The 13,734-nt window shown below is 40.3% G+C and overlaps 1 protein-coding gene across 11 annotated transcripts in view; it reads right to left on the bottom strand.

The window, feature by feature from the left end:
• SGIP1 (SH3GL interacting endocytic adaptor 1) overlaps window positions 1-13,734 on the bottom strand; it is a 193,139-nt gene that overhangs the window by 49,487 nt on the left and 129,918 nt on the right. For 6 of the 11 annotated variants that reach the window (XM_053920514.1, XM_045199489.2, XM_053920511.1 and 3 more), the window contains 5 exons: window positions 12,773-12,865; window positions 10,797-10,871; window positions 8,160-8,660; window positions 1,345-1,472; window positions 321-447 (listed from right to left, as the gene is read on the bottom strand). In XM_053920514.1, coding sequence (XP_053776489.1) covers window positions 321-447; window positions 1,345-1,472; window positions 8,160-8,660; window positions 10,797-10,871; window positions 12,773-12,865 — 924 coding nt within the window. The remainder of the gene's footprint in view (window positions 1-320; window positions 448-1,344; window positions 1,473-8,159; window positions 8,661-10,796; window positions 10,872-12,772; window positions 12,866-13,734) is intronic. The other 5 variants (XM_045199496.2, XM_053920513.1, XM_045199498.2 and 2 more) reach the window with 1 other exon arrangement.

The following is a 13,734-nucleotide window of genomic DNA, read 5'->3' as shown; positions in this document are numbered from 1 at the left end:
TGTTACATGGTTGGAATTTAAATAAACATTCCCCCTCAAAGGAGATCATTTTGATGATAAGAAATAATATCCAAATTTCAGGACCTTATTTGACAATTTCTTCCTTGCTTTTATAAATAGCTCTGTATGGAATAGCATAAGAGAATTCCTGCACTTTGCCTCCTTTGCTGAGAAGGTGCTTTTAAAAGAAGAATCAGATGATAGTAGCAAAACACACAGCAAAACAATTTTGACCAGAAATATAAGGCCTCGGGGTTTTCAGATAAAAATATAGCCAGTCAAAACCACAAACAGATGAAAAGAGAGGAGAGAATTTTTACCAACTGTGGGAGTGGTCGCTGCACTCAAGGAATTGGTGGACGATATCGAAGAGGTGCTTTCAGCCCGGGCTAGGGGTGCTATTGGAGGAGGGCTGGAAGAATGTATGGGAGGGCTAAAAGGTCTGGGCTGCAGAGAGAAGAAAAGAGATGGAAAGTTAGATACACAGGTCATGGTGCTTTTGCTCTATATTCCTCATGTCTCCAAGCACCCATTACAAGTCAGGTTCTAAAAGTACAGGTGACGCTATTTTTACACTGAAATTGATTGTATCGATACAGGAGCTTGTAGATGGAACTGGAGGAACCATAAACCACAAAGTGCTGCACTCAGTCAGTCTATCAGACTTAAGAGAACCTGAGATCTGTGGTGTGGCCAGTGATGTTGCAGGACTGTGAACTCACACACTCGCAGGGACTAAGCAGGTAATATAATCGGAGAGTTTAAATCCATTTCAAGGTATGTAAGTACAAAATACTGTAGTGTGCACTTAAACCAAATATTAATAACATCACCAGTCTGTGGCTCCTGTTCCCAGATACCAAAGAAATTTACTTCTGCTAGGAGTCTCTTCATTGTTCACACAGAATGTTTTCCACCTCTCAGCCTCAAAACACGATGTAAGAAACTTCCTCTTCCTTATAGCTGTATAGTGTGCCTAACATCAGTAACTTCTTTGTAGTTGGGGGACAGAAATAAAGACTTGTCCTCTCTTGGGGGTCTTTCAAAACCAGATATACATGGTGAAAAGAAACACCTGCCTTTCTAAAGGTTTAGCGCAATTGGACATTACTATATTAATTTGCATGAAACCCACTGCAGCAGAACTGAGGGCCCCAGCGGGCCTATCCTACCATTTAGAGCTTTGCTTGAAAGATGGCAGAGGTGTGAGGAGGGTTGAAATGTACACCCATACCACAGCGGCTGTCTTTCAGATGCCACCTGTTAGGGCCATTGGCACAAGCGATCTAAGGCTTAGATCAGAAGTTGAGATGGCTGAGCAAGCCAGGGCTGAAGGGAACATACCACATCTCCGACTCCAGGTTTTCCCGGAGGTAGCTTTGGCCGAGATGGAGGCCGGGGGGGAGGTGGAGGTGGGGTAGTGCTGCTGCAGGGAACCAAGGGAGTGGCTGGCTGAGCAGGGGACGACGCACCTGAAAAACAAGCTGGTGTTAACAATGGCTGGAGCACAGGCGGCCAAAGCGCCACCATCACGAATCTCTCCTTCCCTGTTCCCGCAGTGCAATGCCAGTCCCAGACACTTTTGCTCACTTCAGCCACTAGTATATTCAACACTGTAGCACGTGGTATTTTTTTTTTAATACAGAAAAAAAAATCACTCATTTGAACTATGGTTGATGGCAGAAGCTGAAGCTCATTGCCTTTTGTTGTCATGTGACACCCAGTGAAAGGTAAATCCTTTTCTTAGTGACAGGAAATACATTTTTAAGATTCTTTTGGCTGGGTAGAGGGTAGCTTTCATTTTGAACAAATGCACACCAAACTTATAATAAATCTTTTGGTTTTTGCATATTTGGAATTTATTTATGTCCAAGATGAACATGGAAGTTAGAACTTCGAGTAAGTTGAATTTTCCTCATTATATATATATTTAAATATGTATAAGAGATTTACCCTGTTTACTATGCTTCAAGATGTGAGTGCTACCTTTATAAACATAAGCAAACACTTGATGTTAAGCAAAGGACAAAATATAAGAAGGTAAATTAGATGTTGCATGAATACTTTGTGTTTAGAACCTTAATAAAAGAAACACATTGACGTAGATATTGTTTTAAAGGAGGCTGCTTAGGAAGCTGTTCTGCATTGAGCTGGCTGGCCCACTACAACGTTTGTGATGATTCTAGAAGAGCCTCTTGGATTTACTTTTCTGGCTGTCAATGACAAACACGTGAAACACAAGACACACAGAGGCCGGCATGCACACCCATCAGCACACCAGCAGGGGCTTTGGACTCCGGCACCTGCCTATCGTCACTCCTGTATCTGGGACACGCAGGTAAACTCCTTGGCTAAAACCCTTAAGACAGTTAAATCAATATTCCACACAGTTCTTGTTCAGAAATGTTTCAACTACTTCCAGATGTTTGGTACTTTGGTTAGAAGCACAGGTATCTAATCATTCCAGAAAATTCTAGGAAATCCTGCCCCAGGGAAATACCCGGCCCTCCCTGCCACCCCTCCAGTATATCACATAACTGTGTTCCCTGGAGAAGGACACCAGCATCTCCATCTCCAGATTTCCAGATTCTCCAAGAAGTTGTGCAGCAAAGCTATCTCAGCCTCTGCTCTCATCTTGGGAGAGTCCCTGGGGGTAAACTTTGCTCCTCTTGTTTAAACAACCTGAAATCTCGAGCATGTTGTGTTTCTCCGTGCTGTTTATTCTAACTGGAATTTCATTAGTGGGAAAGCCTACTAATTATTATCGCCATCCCCATCCCTCCATCCACCTCATCTCTGTAATTACCACTTTGTTACTATATTCTTACTTTTTATTTTATTGGGTCAGAGTCTATGCTAGCCATCATCTTATTTTATCTGCACAGTCAGCTTTGCAGTAGGGTATTGTTCCTGTTTCAATGGAAAGTAAAGCTCAGAGATATTCAGTAACTTGCTCAAGGTCACACAACTCAAATGATCTATTTAACTCCAAAGCCCAAGCTCAAATGCAATGTCTTGTAGCTTTAGGTGGACTGTAGAGTTCAACATCTTGCACGGGCAGCTAACACATACCTCTCTCAGTATAAATCTTCTTTGCCTTTTTGGCTAATCTTCTCTTGAACAAAAAAAATGGGGGTATGTTTTGACAGCTCTCACTATAAAGTTTTCTTTCAAGTTAATAGATTTACAACCCAGGATGCTTTCAAAAAACAGAAGTGACAGTAAAGAGATGGGAAATAAACTTTTAAACAACAATATCTTTGTCAGGAAATTTCCTGAGGCTGTTTTGGGGAAGGGGTTCTGTTTTGCTGGAAAACCATACATAGGAATGGTTCAAAATGTCTGTTCTCAGGGGTCTATTTCCAAGAAATAGTCTTCTGAATCAATCTCAGGAAAAGGTCTGCTGCTTATCCTTTTCCTACATGGTCCGGGAGGGAAATTTAAAGGCTACTTTCAGTCTCGCGTGGGAAAGTAGAAAGGGTTGTCACCAAAGCTATGTGGAATATTGGAAAAACTGGATGAACGACAGGTGGTCTGAGGACTGGCCCTGTCTGCCTCTCATGGACTATGGGGCCTGAGCCTCTCTGAGCCTCAGCTTCCTGTTTTAAAAAAATGAGACATGTTTTTACCTTATAAGGTAGTGGTAACAATCCAAATGGGAAATGCTTATGAAAGTGTTTACTGAACTATAAAATGCTACAAAAATGGAAGGCAATGATGATGATGATGGTAAAGATGTGTCTTTCGATAAAGATAGAACTAAAAGCAAAGAAGAAGAGACTGGTTAACTGTTTTTCTGTATGGACATTTGATTTAACCCACTTTTTCCTCGCTGAATTGACTACTTTGTTAAGCAGTTGGAAGACACTAAGGGAGCGTTTAAGAACTGAACCCTCAGTTTCAGCGGAGGATATTCAGGGCCTGAACTGAACTAAGGCTTTATATGATTACTAAGGCTTTTGTGAGATTACAAAGTTGTTTATATTCTAAGAGTGTAGAGGTTATTATTTGTACATCTCTATCATTCTCTGATCTTCAATTACACTTTCACTTTCTCTTCAAGCATTATTTATTCTCAAGAACAATGATGGAAAATAATTGGACAACATCACCTGTTAAGGCTTAAGTTTAAAAATCAAATGTACATTATCTGAGTTTTGTGAATCCAAAAAAGTTGGCAACCACTGATATTCTCTCACCCCATTTGCTGCTGCTCTCACCCTGAAGTTCTGTCAGACTTTCTCTGACAGCCCCTGTAGACAATGGACCTATGGCCTCAGCTGCCATCTCTCTGTGTGGGGGTGGAATGGTGGATGAATGGGCAGGCAGTAGGGACACCTGGGGAGAAGAAACGAGTGGAATCCAACAGACCTGGGGTCAGATCCTGGCTCTGCTACTTACTGGCTTTGTGACTATGGCCAAGTTCCATCTTTGAACTTCTGTTTCCTATCTGTAAAATAAGGCTAATACACCACAATGTTGTGGGAAGAATCAAGTGAAATAAAATATATGCATTTCAAAATATGTAAGAAACTAAACAGACTTTTCCAATTGTGGATTTTAGAACACAATTTCATCATTTATTTGAAGAAAGTATTAAATATGTGTGGGAATGGTTATATACTGTGTTTCCTTTTTGGTGACCACATTACAAGCCCTGAAAACCTGCTGTTCAATGGAGCTTTCTGCAATGATGAAAGTGTTCTAGGATGCGTGCTGTCCAAGGAGACAGACACTAGCCACTGGCAGTCACTGAGCACCTGAATTGTGACTACTGCATCTAAAGAACTATTTCTAATTAATTAGAATTAAGATTAAAATAGTCACATGTGGCTAGTGGCTTCCATACTGAACAGAGAATTAACATTGGTTAATTCAAACTCTGGTAACTCAAACTCATTTGCTAATGGATGTGTGTCCAAGTGTGGTGTCTGTGTATAACATCTTTTAGTATTGCTTTAGTAGCCCAAGTTGGAAAAGGGTGCACAAAGGCCATTCTATCTTTACCAACACCTCTCTTTCCCTGGCCTCCGAACTTGCTGCAGGCCATTGAGACTCTTTCTCCTCCCCATCTCCTGGCACACAACCCACACAGCAGAGCCAGCTTTTGCCAAGAATCAGAGTCTGCAGTCCAGGAAAGCTATGTTCTGGCCAAGCTAGGTATTTTTAACTTTTGCCATAAGAAAATGGAACTTTTTGGATCAAATTCTTAACTTCTGCTTTTCAACAGCAGGTGACTCTTTTGATTTACAAAGCTGTGAGAGCTGCCTGAGGTTGGTGGGTGACAGTTACCTTGCTTTGAATGAAATTTTAAAAAGTGAGCATAATGATATTTAATTAAACAGACTTTGAGAAGTACAAGAAAAGTTAGTCTTATTGGGCTAAGTGATATGAATAGCAGGGAGTGAGAAGCATGGCTAATTTTAAAAAAACAAGAGGCCATAGCCTATTGCTGTAATCCTAAATCTACATTCCTGACAGTCTGTGTATATTCCATCAATAAAACATTATGCAGCAAATAAACTGGGACTTAATTAAGGAGATAATGGTGTAGCTTCATTTATTCATGAGCTTCATTGGCCCAGTTCGATCTTCCACTTAGAAATTCAATCCTTTAATACCAGCAAAGTATAGTTTTTTCCAGCTCAATTATTAAGAATCAATAGTCTTTACTGGCAACATTTTAAAGTAATTCCAAATAAGGATATGGAAGCTAAACATTAACAACAACAAAACTCCCAAAGGTTCCAGAAAGACAGCCAAAACTCCTCTCTCCACTCATTATAACAGTGGTCGATTCAATTAAACAAATGTCTCCCAGAGCCCTGTGGAAGGTGATGGAGGGGACAGAGATGAAAAACAAAGCTTCCCTGTCCTCCCCGCCCCCCAGTAGAGCTTAGTGGGCTGCTGCTGGAGAGAGGGCATTATCCTTTGAAAAGCCCTTTCAGAAGACTGAGAAGGCCCTGGCCCAAGAAAAAGAACCCCAAGGAAGATGACAGAAACATACCCTTCTTTGAAAATGGGCAGTCAACCTCTTTGGGTTTGAGGTCCAGAAAGAAGGCTTTACCAGGGGCCCTTTATTATCTTCACAGAGAAGTAAGGACCTTATATCCCAGAAAATACCTAACAAAGCACAGAGGATGAAGGTGGTGCTCTAACCTTCGAGAATGATAGAGAAGAACACTGAGGAGTATGTTATGAGAGAATGCCAGAGACCTTGTTGATGATACAGCGCCATATAGCGCCGTAAAGCTGGGTGTCAGTCGTCAAGTAAGTTTGAGATATTTTGTACCTAAACCTTAGAAGAGTGCCTGTAGATAACAATGGTTACAAATGCAGGCTCTGGATTAGACAGACCTGAGCATGAATCCCAAGTCTGTCACCTGTAGCTGAGTAAACTTGGGCAAATCACTAGGTACCTTTGAGCCTGTTTTCTCATCTGTAAAATGGGAGAAGTAAGAGTATCTACCATGTGAAGTTGTTGTGAGGATAAAATAATATGCATAAAGCATTTGGCATGGTGCCAGGGCAAGGAACTATAGCTGTTGCTAGTATTGGCCAAATAAAGGCCCTCAAAGGACCTAGGGTTAAAAAAAAAATCTTCCACTTTTGTTTTAACACATTTCCCCAACTTAGAGTATTGAATAGTTTCCCCTTTTTAGTGAGGGAGAGCACAGGGGGCACACTCAATGTTATAAAACATTGATTCTGTGTGTGGTACAGGTGAATCCAAAGCCCTCTCCTTGGTCAGCTTGGATGCTCTCATTTAAAACACATAGGAACTTGCACACTCAGAGCAAGCTCTGAAAGATACTCCAGCGAAAGAGGCAGAGATGATGACTGATGGTTAGGACAGAGACAAATGCCCTTCTTTTACGTCTCTTACTAGATCTAAGTAACTTCAACTCAGTATCCTTTTTCAAAGCAAATAAAGAGCTGGCAGAGCATGGCACTCCCAGGAAGGTGCATAACTGACCCCATGGGCACTGGAGGGTCTTGCCAGGCAAATGTGTGCACCAGTGGGACAAACAATATGGAAGAAAATGCATTAGAAAAATCTTGATCTTTCTTTGGTATGCATGGCAGGGATTCCCATCCTTTCGTAATTCCAGAATGCAAAATGAAGCTTTGCATAAGAAAACCCCAAAAATCAGATTCAGTGTCAACATACATTTTTGATGGACTTTCCCATCACCTGTCACCACACTTAGAATTGACATGATAGGCTGATGAACACGTCAAAAGGAATCAGAGAATAATTTGTTTTTAGTGACAGCTTGATCAGGTTGGGGATTCAGTGAGGTATTTCATTTTTGCTGTCTCCTAAAATCTCCTTTGCAAACTCTTTTTTTTCTGAAATAAATTATACGGTTCTCTCCTCACAAAAAAGCAAGAAAGAAAGAAGAGGAAAATACAAGGGAAAAAAAACTCCACATTGATTTACAAAACTAGGGTCCTTGGGAAAAAGAAATATAAACTTTCAGTTATAAGAAAAGTCTGAGAATATAATGTATAACCTGGTGGTTATATTGTATAATTGATAGGATTGTATTGTATAGTTGAAATTTGCTAAGAGAGTAGAATTTAAATATTCTCACCAAAAAAAAAAAAAGGCAGACAGGTGAGGGGATGGATGTGTGAATTAACTTGCTGTGGGGAGGCCCTTTACAACATACATGTTTATCGCATTGTCACGCTGTATACTTTATCTTACAATTTTCTTAATAAAGCTGAAAACCAAACAAATTTAAAAAAACAAAACAAAGCAAAACTAGGGCTCTTGTGGAAACATCTGAGAAGGAAATCAGACATTTAACATGAAACTTACTGGCTATGAAATCTGTCTTTTTAGAACTTGCATGAATTCCAAACAATGACATCACGGCTTTGTTGAAAAACTTACACTTCCTAACTGCAGGGGCAGAGGGTGAGCACCCCTCACGGCTGGGAGGGCAGGGCAGAACACATCCACAGACTTGCACTATGACTGTCAGCATTCGATGGACTAGGACATGCCACAGGGCCACAGGACACCCAGACCAAAGGAGGGATGACTGAAGCTCTAAAGCCAACTGCCAGGCAGAAGGAGGGTGTGCTCATACTGCAGCAGCCACAGCCATTCCCGGTCACGCGAAGCACACTCAGACAGTAACACGTACCACTGGTGGTCCCCGTACCACTGCCCGAGCCAGGTCCGGGGGACGAAACCACAGTTCTGTAGGTGGGTGGTGGAGGGGGAGGCGGAGTTGCTCTCTGTCCCAACCCAAAATCTTTAGGAGATGAGATTGTTTCTAAATAATCATCTTTAATGAAGCTCTGCTCAGCGACTTTCTTCTGGACTTCTTCTAAATTGAGTGGTGATGGTATATTGCGAGGAGGACCCGGGGGCCCTGGAGGACCTGGAGGGCCTGGAGGGCTCGGGGGGCCCAGCTCTGGGGAGTCATCTGGGTTGTCTGATGCAGCTGGTGGGGACACCACCTTTTCCCTTGGAGTCAACTCTGGAGTAACATGTTCCGGGGACGTATCAGAGAAACGGACCCACTTTTCTTCAGCATTAACAGCAACAGACTTGGGGGACAACACAGGGCCAAAAATGCTGTCCAAGTCATTGATTGATGGTAGCTTTTCAATTTTGACCTCTGTGGCTGACTGGTCATTTCCTGTGGTTGAAGTAGTTGATTTTAAGCTTTAGTTGACTTTTTGTTAATATTATTTGTATGGAGGGTGGGGTGGGAGGGGGTAAGGCAAAACCTGGTAAATAGACTGCCTTTCGAGGTACCTCACTGGGCATATTTCATGATGTAAAAATACCTTGATCAGAGCTGAAGGGGAGAGGAGAGCTCACATTCCCTCCAGAATGTGAGCATCATTTTTTATGTGATTATTTCCCCTTTTGCAGGGCGCCCCCAGTTAGCTACTATGCCCATCATTGGCAGTGCTGTCATGCCACCGGGCAGTGTTCAGGGTTGCTCACGCCAGTGCAGTGGGATCTCTCTGAGAAGGCAGTGCTAGGGCCACAGGGGAGTACAGGCCGGGAATGCAAATCCCAAAAAGGAGGTCCCTTGTGAAAATCTGGCCTATTGAAATTCTTATAATACAATAAAAAATAGACAGCTGAAAGTTACCCTCATATTTGAAAATGATTATCTACTCCAGCATATTAAATTAAAATGTTTGGCAAAACTAATTATAATATCTGCCAGTTAAAAAAATAGCACATCATAGTTAGCTGCACATCTTCTACCTTAAGTTACCAGAAACACAGTACAAAGGTTACTTAAAAGGATATCCCCACATATATATTTACATACCCATATATACCCCACACACAACACACACATAGGTTATCGAGAAGACATTTACTACTTATTAGAACATATATACCTATTTAACAAGGAAGGAAATCATAAAAACATCTGTATAATTTCTTTTTTCATCAAACCTAATCAGTTAACAGTAGAGGCATAGCTGTGACACGTATCTGAAGTCATGAGGCAGAAACTTATGTTTTGTTTAAACATTATAATCAGCTATTCTTTTGTTTTATCAACAATACGAGAAAAAAGTAAAAACTACCTTCTATAGCTTGGCAGGAAAGATTTGATAACAACTGCTATGTGAGGAAGTATATTTTTTAAAAACGAGGTTATTCAAATTAAAAATTGTTACCCAAATAATTGCAAGGCATGAACAGAAGCCACTTCACCTTTAAATAACCCTTTGGCTACAAGAAGCAGCTTAGTCCTTCCATATTCCACATTTGAAAGGAGTTAACATTCAAGTTTCCAAGGCTACAGATAGCAGTTTGCATAACCTGCAATATTTATAATTTCATAATAGCTTTATTTATATCTAATGTGTTAGTAGAAGAGATCCAAGGGGCCAAAATGATTTGAACTTGCAAATATCTTTCCTATGACACCCTGGACGACTCCCAGTTGGGTCTGAGTTAACATAAATTTCATAAATGACTATGTCCTGTATTTGCATTTCTTGATAAATATCCCACTCTGTAGCTATCAAACTCACCCGGCTGCACAAGTAGTAAAGGATGAAGCTGCAATAGAAGTCCAAAGGTGATAAAGAACCACATTCTAAAAGCCCAGGCACATGAAATGACTATTACTGCTTTGACTTGTTAGCCCAATAACACCAGGTAGATTATAAACTGTATGCCTATGTAGTATTGATTTTAATAGAAAATAAAGATGTGCCTTAGAAATTATCTGTCTAAAGGCATGCAGCAATTGCTTGTGATATTTTATTATCTTTGCACATCTTTTTGCCAGGGGATAAGTAATTTTATGATTACTGGGAAAAAAATTCCCTACCACCCGAGCTTACCAGTATGATGCACAGCCTGGGAACCATTTTATATCTTGATAGACTAAATAGTTTTAATTATGGCAAAAATTTTATCTGTTCTTGGAAAATTACAAACTGTGTCTTGAGACTATTGATTTGCATATCATTAAAGTGAGGTCCAATGAAGTGACATAATTAAACAATGACTTTTGATATTGAGATTTTTTTCGTTCATTTTACAGGTAAATATGGCCCTCATTCAGCAATAATATACAGAGAAAAATTAGTTGGGAAAGTACATCTTTTTTGTGAAACTTGAGAGCGATTCTTTCAAATGAGTCTTCATGGTAGATTGTAATGGCAGTAAAACTAAATGCAAATATTTTTATGTTAGTCTAGTCTATAGCTTCCAACACATTTTGGGGATGTTGAAGTCTGGGGTACTGTTCTGACTGCCACACCGTCCCAGAACAGAAAGAACTACAGTTTACCTGGTCCGACTGTGATGGGGGAGCCTGTTCGGGGTGGGGTGGCTGGTACATTTTTCGGAGGCAGTGGTGGAGGTGCTGCAAAGAGAGGAGGAGCCTGGCATTACTGGTTACTTTCTCCCTTGAGTTACACAATATTCTGTAGAGAAGCAGGATTTAGCCTTTCATTCATATTCTTGTTCTTGGAAGTGGAATAGCCACTAATAGTTTAATTTTTTTTTTAATTCAAGCCTAAGGAACTGACGCAAGTCCCATTCACATTCTTCCACTTTGCGATAATAATAATTCGCCAAAATAGTTTTAAGATAATAACCACAATAACGTTAATTTTTTATTCATTACGTTATTTGACAAACCTCCTACATCATGTACTAGGAACTAGGTACACAGGGTTGAATAAAAGGAGCCTCTGTCCTCAGGGAATTTCTGACTGGATTATTGAGTATCCTGGTAACACAGCGTTACAAGCCAGGGTGTGATCACGGAAATGGGAACAGCTTGGGAGGGGACTCTGTGAGAGGTTTTAATATAGTCAGGGTATCATATCCAATCTTTGGAAAGACTGGGTCACATTGTTTTATATGGATTGAGTATGGATTTAAGTTATATGTCTTAAATTTTAATATATTTTTGAAAGCCTGAAGCAAATAGATTTGGGTCAAGGAAGAATGAACATGTTACCTTGGTAAAAATTACAGCTAAAAAACTTTGAAGATAGAAAAAGTATTGTATTATGGCCCCAATCCTTTAAAACTGGACTTGTCATTTTGTGGGCAAAATTGGGACTTACAGCTTCAACAGGTACATTTTTTTTCTTATTCTTTCTTTAAATGAATGTTTTCTTGTCACTGGCCATATTTGGTATATCCAAAGAGTTCATGACACTGGAGTTCTAATCCTTTGAAAACACATCTTTGAAAGTTCAAGTTTAAAAAAAAAGCTGTTTATGTTTTTCCCTGTTTTATGAAGGAAATATCCTTGGAAAGACTGGATTACATGGTTTACAGCAACATTTCCAACAAACAGCCTCTTGTGTCACTGATTAGGAATCCTTGGTTAATTCCTATGATTATTTTTAGGCACCAAAAAGCAGAACCCTGGGGATGCTAAACTGGAAAAAGTATTATATTAATTGGTTTGTCTGTGTGCCTCACAGAGTAAAAATATCCTGTACATTCCCCCTCCACCCCCAAAACACCTTTCTCTGAGATCCAATCTTCCTCCCATGGGATTTTTAAGGAGTGTTTTCTACATGCACATTTGCTGTTAATCTACTGAAATGAGAACTGGATAAATCCATCAGACAGGTGGCTTGACTGAGCAATCAGTTCAGTCTAGATGGCCCAACCCACTGCAGGTGAAGGGCTGTGAAGATCTTTAGGATCTCCTTCCCCAGCTGCCTGGAGAAGAAGAGGGGCACGCTGGAACGAGTTGGGCTGATAGCCCTGCTTTGAGATAAATTTGCCTAGATCTCCTGTCTCAGCTTCTCTCTACCATATAGCATTATTTGTCTTGCTCTCCAATTGTCATTCTTTCAATGTGGCCTTTCTATCCTATGCAGCCTCAGTTATTCTGTATATCTAGCAGAAACCACACCTGACTTGATGCTGCATGATACCTCTGTGTTGTGCGATAGCCCATGCCTGGAGCATAGTAGGCTCTTTAGCTCACTTGCTTTTCACTTTTATATATAGTTCTGAATGAATGACTAAATGAATGAATGAATAAGTAAGCCTAGGAGATTTCACAAGAGACTATGATCCAAAGTTAATAATTTTACCTTATTTATGTTATTCTGCCTTGACAACCTGCCCTTGGCACATTTAACTCTAAAGCCTATTAGAATAACATCTCTCCTGAATATTATACAGTCCAAGTGTTGCTTACGTAGACTTTCTAAGAGTTGCCTAATTTCACTATGCAGACAGACAGTAAAATGAGTCACTTGTTTTTCCAGACAGAGCAGGCACATAACTTACTTCCAGTGGGAAAAGGCCTTGTTAACTTTGGCGACTCGATGCTTGGATTAACTGGTTGGCCTGAACCCCATATCTCAGGCTGATCTAAAAGAACTGGAAACATAAAAACAAATTTTCCAGGGTGAGTTTAAAAAGAAATGCTCCTAGATTTTAGAAGTTAACATTTCAATTTAAAGTTGAGCTTCATACAATTACTTCTCTCCTGCTTCAGGATTAGCAAATTGATTTAGGAATGTGCTACTGCTGCTTCTTCTCAAGCAGAGGGTGGAAATAGGAGTGGGGGGGTGCGTGTTTGTATGTGTACAGAGGGTGTCTGTGTGTTTACATATAGCTAAATGAAAACTGCATTTTCTTCCCACTTGGTCACTTAAGGACATTCAGAATGTACTGGCTCAGTTTCTGGCACCCATTTGAAAATCCAGGCATTGATCCCGTGGAAATTTGCTTTCCGTTGGTTTATGTAAAGTTTGTTATGAATATGCTTCAAGAATTAAAATGCCTGGGTTCCGTACAGTGGTTTGTATTTTTAAAGGATCTTACTGGGTCTTTAAATAAACTTTTCATAGCATGATGGACAGAAATTAAGTTATCTAAGAATATTTGGTGAATATCTTAAGAAAACCAGGAGAATAAACAAGTGCTTAGACATCTAATATTCCAGTTACATCAGGGCAGTTAGGCATTGAGCCTAAGCATATTGAATCTAAGGTTTCCTATAAATATTTTTAATCCTCACCCAAGCATATGTTTTTATTGATTTTAGAGAAGCAAAAAGGGGGGAATGGATGAATAGAGAGACAGACAGACAGACAGACACAGAGAAATGTCTATGTGAGAGAGAAACATCAATTGGCTGCCTCCTGTATGCACCCCGACTGGGGATTGAACTTGCAACCTAGGTCTGTGCTCTGACCAGGAATCCAACCCGTGGCCTTTTGGTGTATGGGACGGTGCTCCAACCG

This window comes from Desmodus rotundus, chromosome 3 (genome assembly GCF_022682495.2).
Source record: "Desmodus rotundus isolate HL8 chromosome 3, HLdesRot8A.1, whole genome shotgun sequence".
Lineage (NCBI taxonomy): Eukaryota > Metazoa > Chordata > Mammalia > Chiroptera > Phyllostomidae > Desmodus > Desmodus rotundus.
This window is presented reverse-complemented; position numbering and strand designations above follow the sequence as displayed.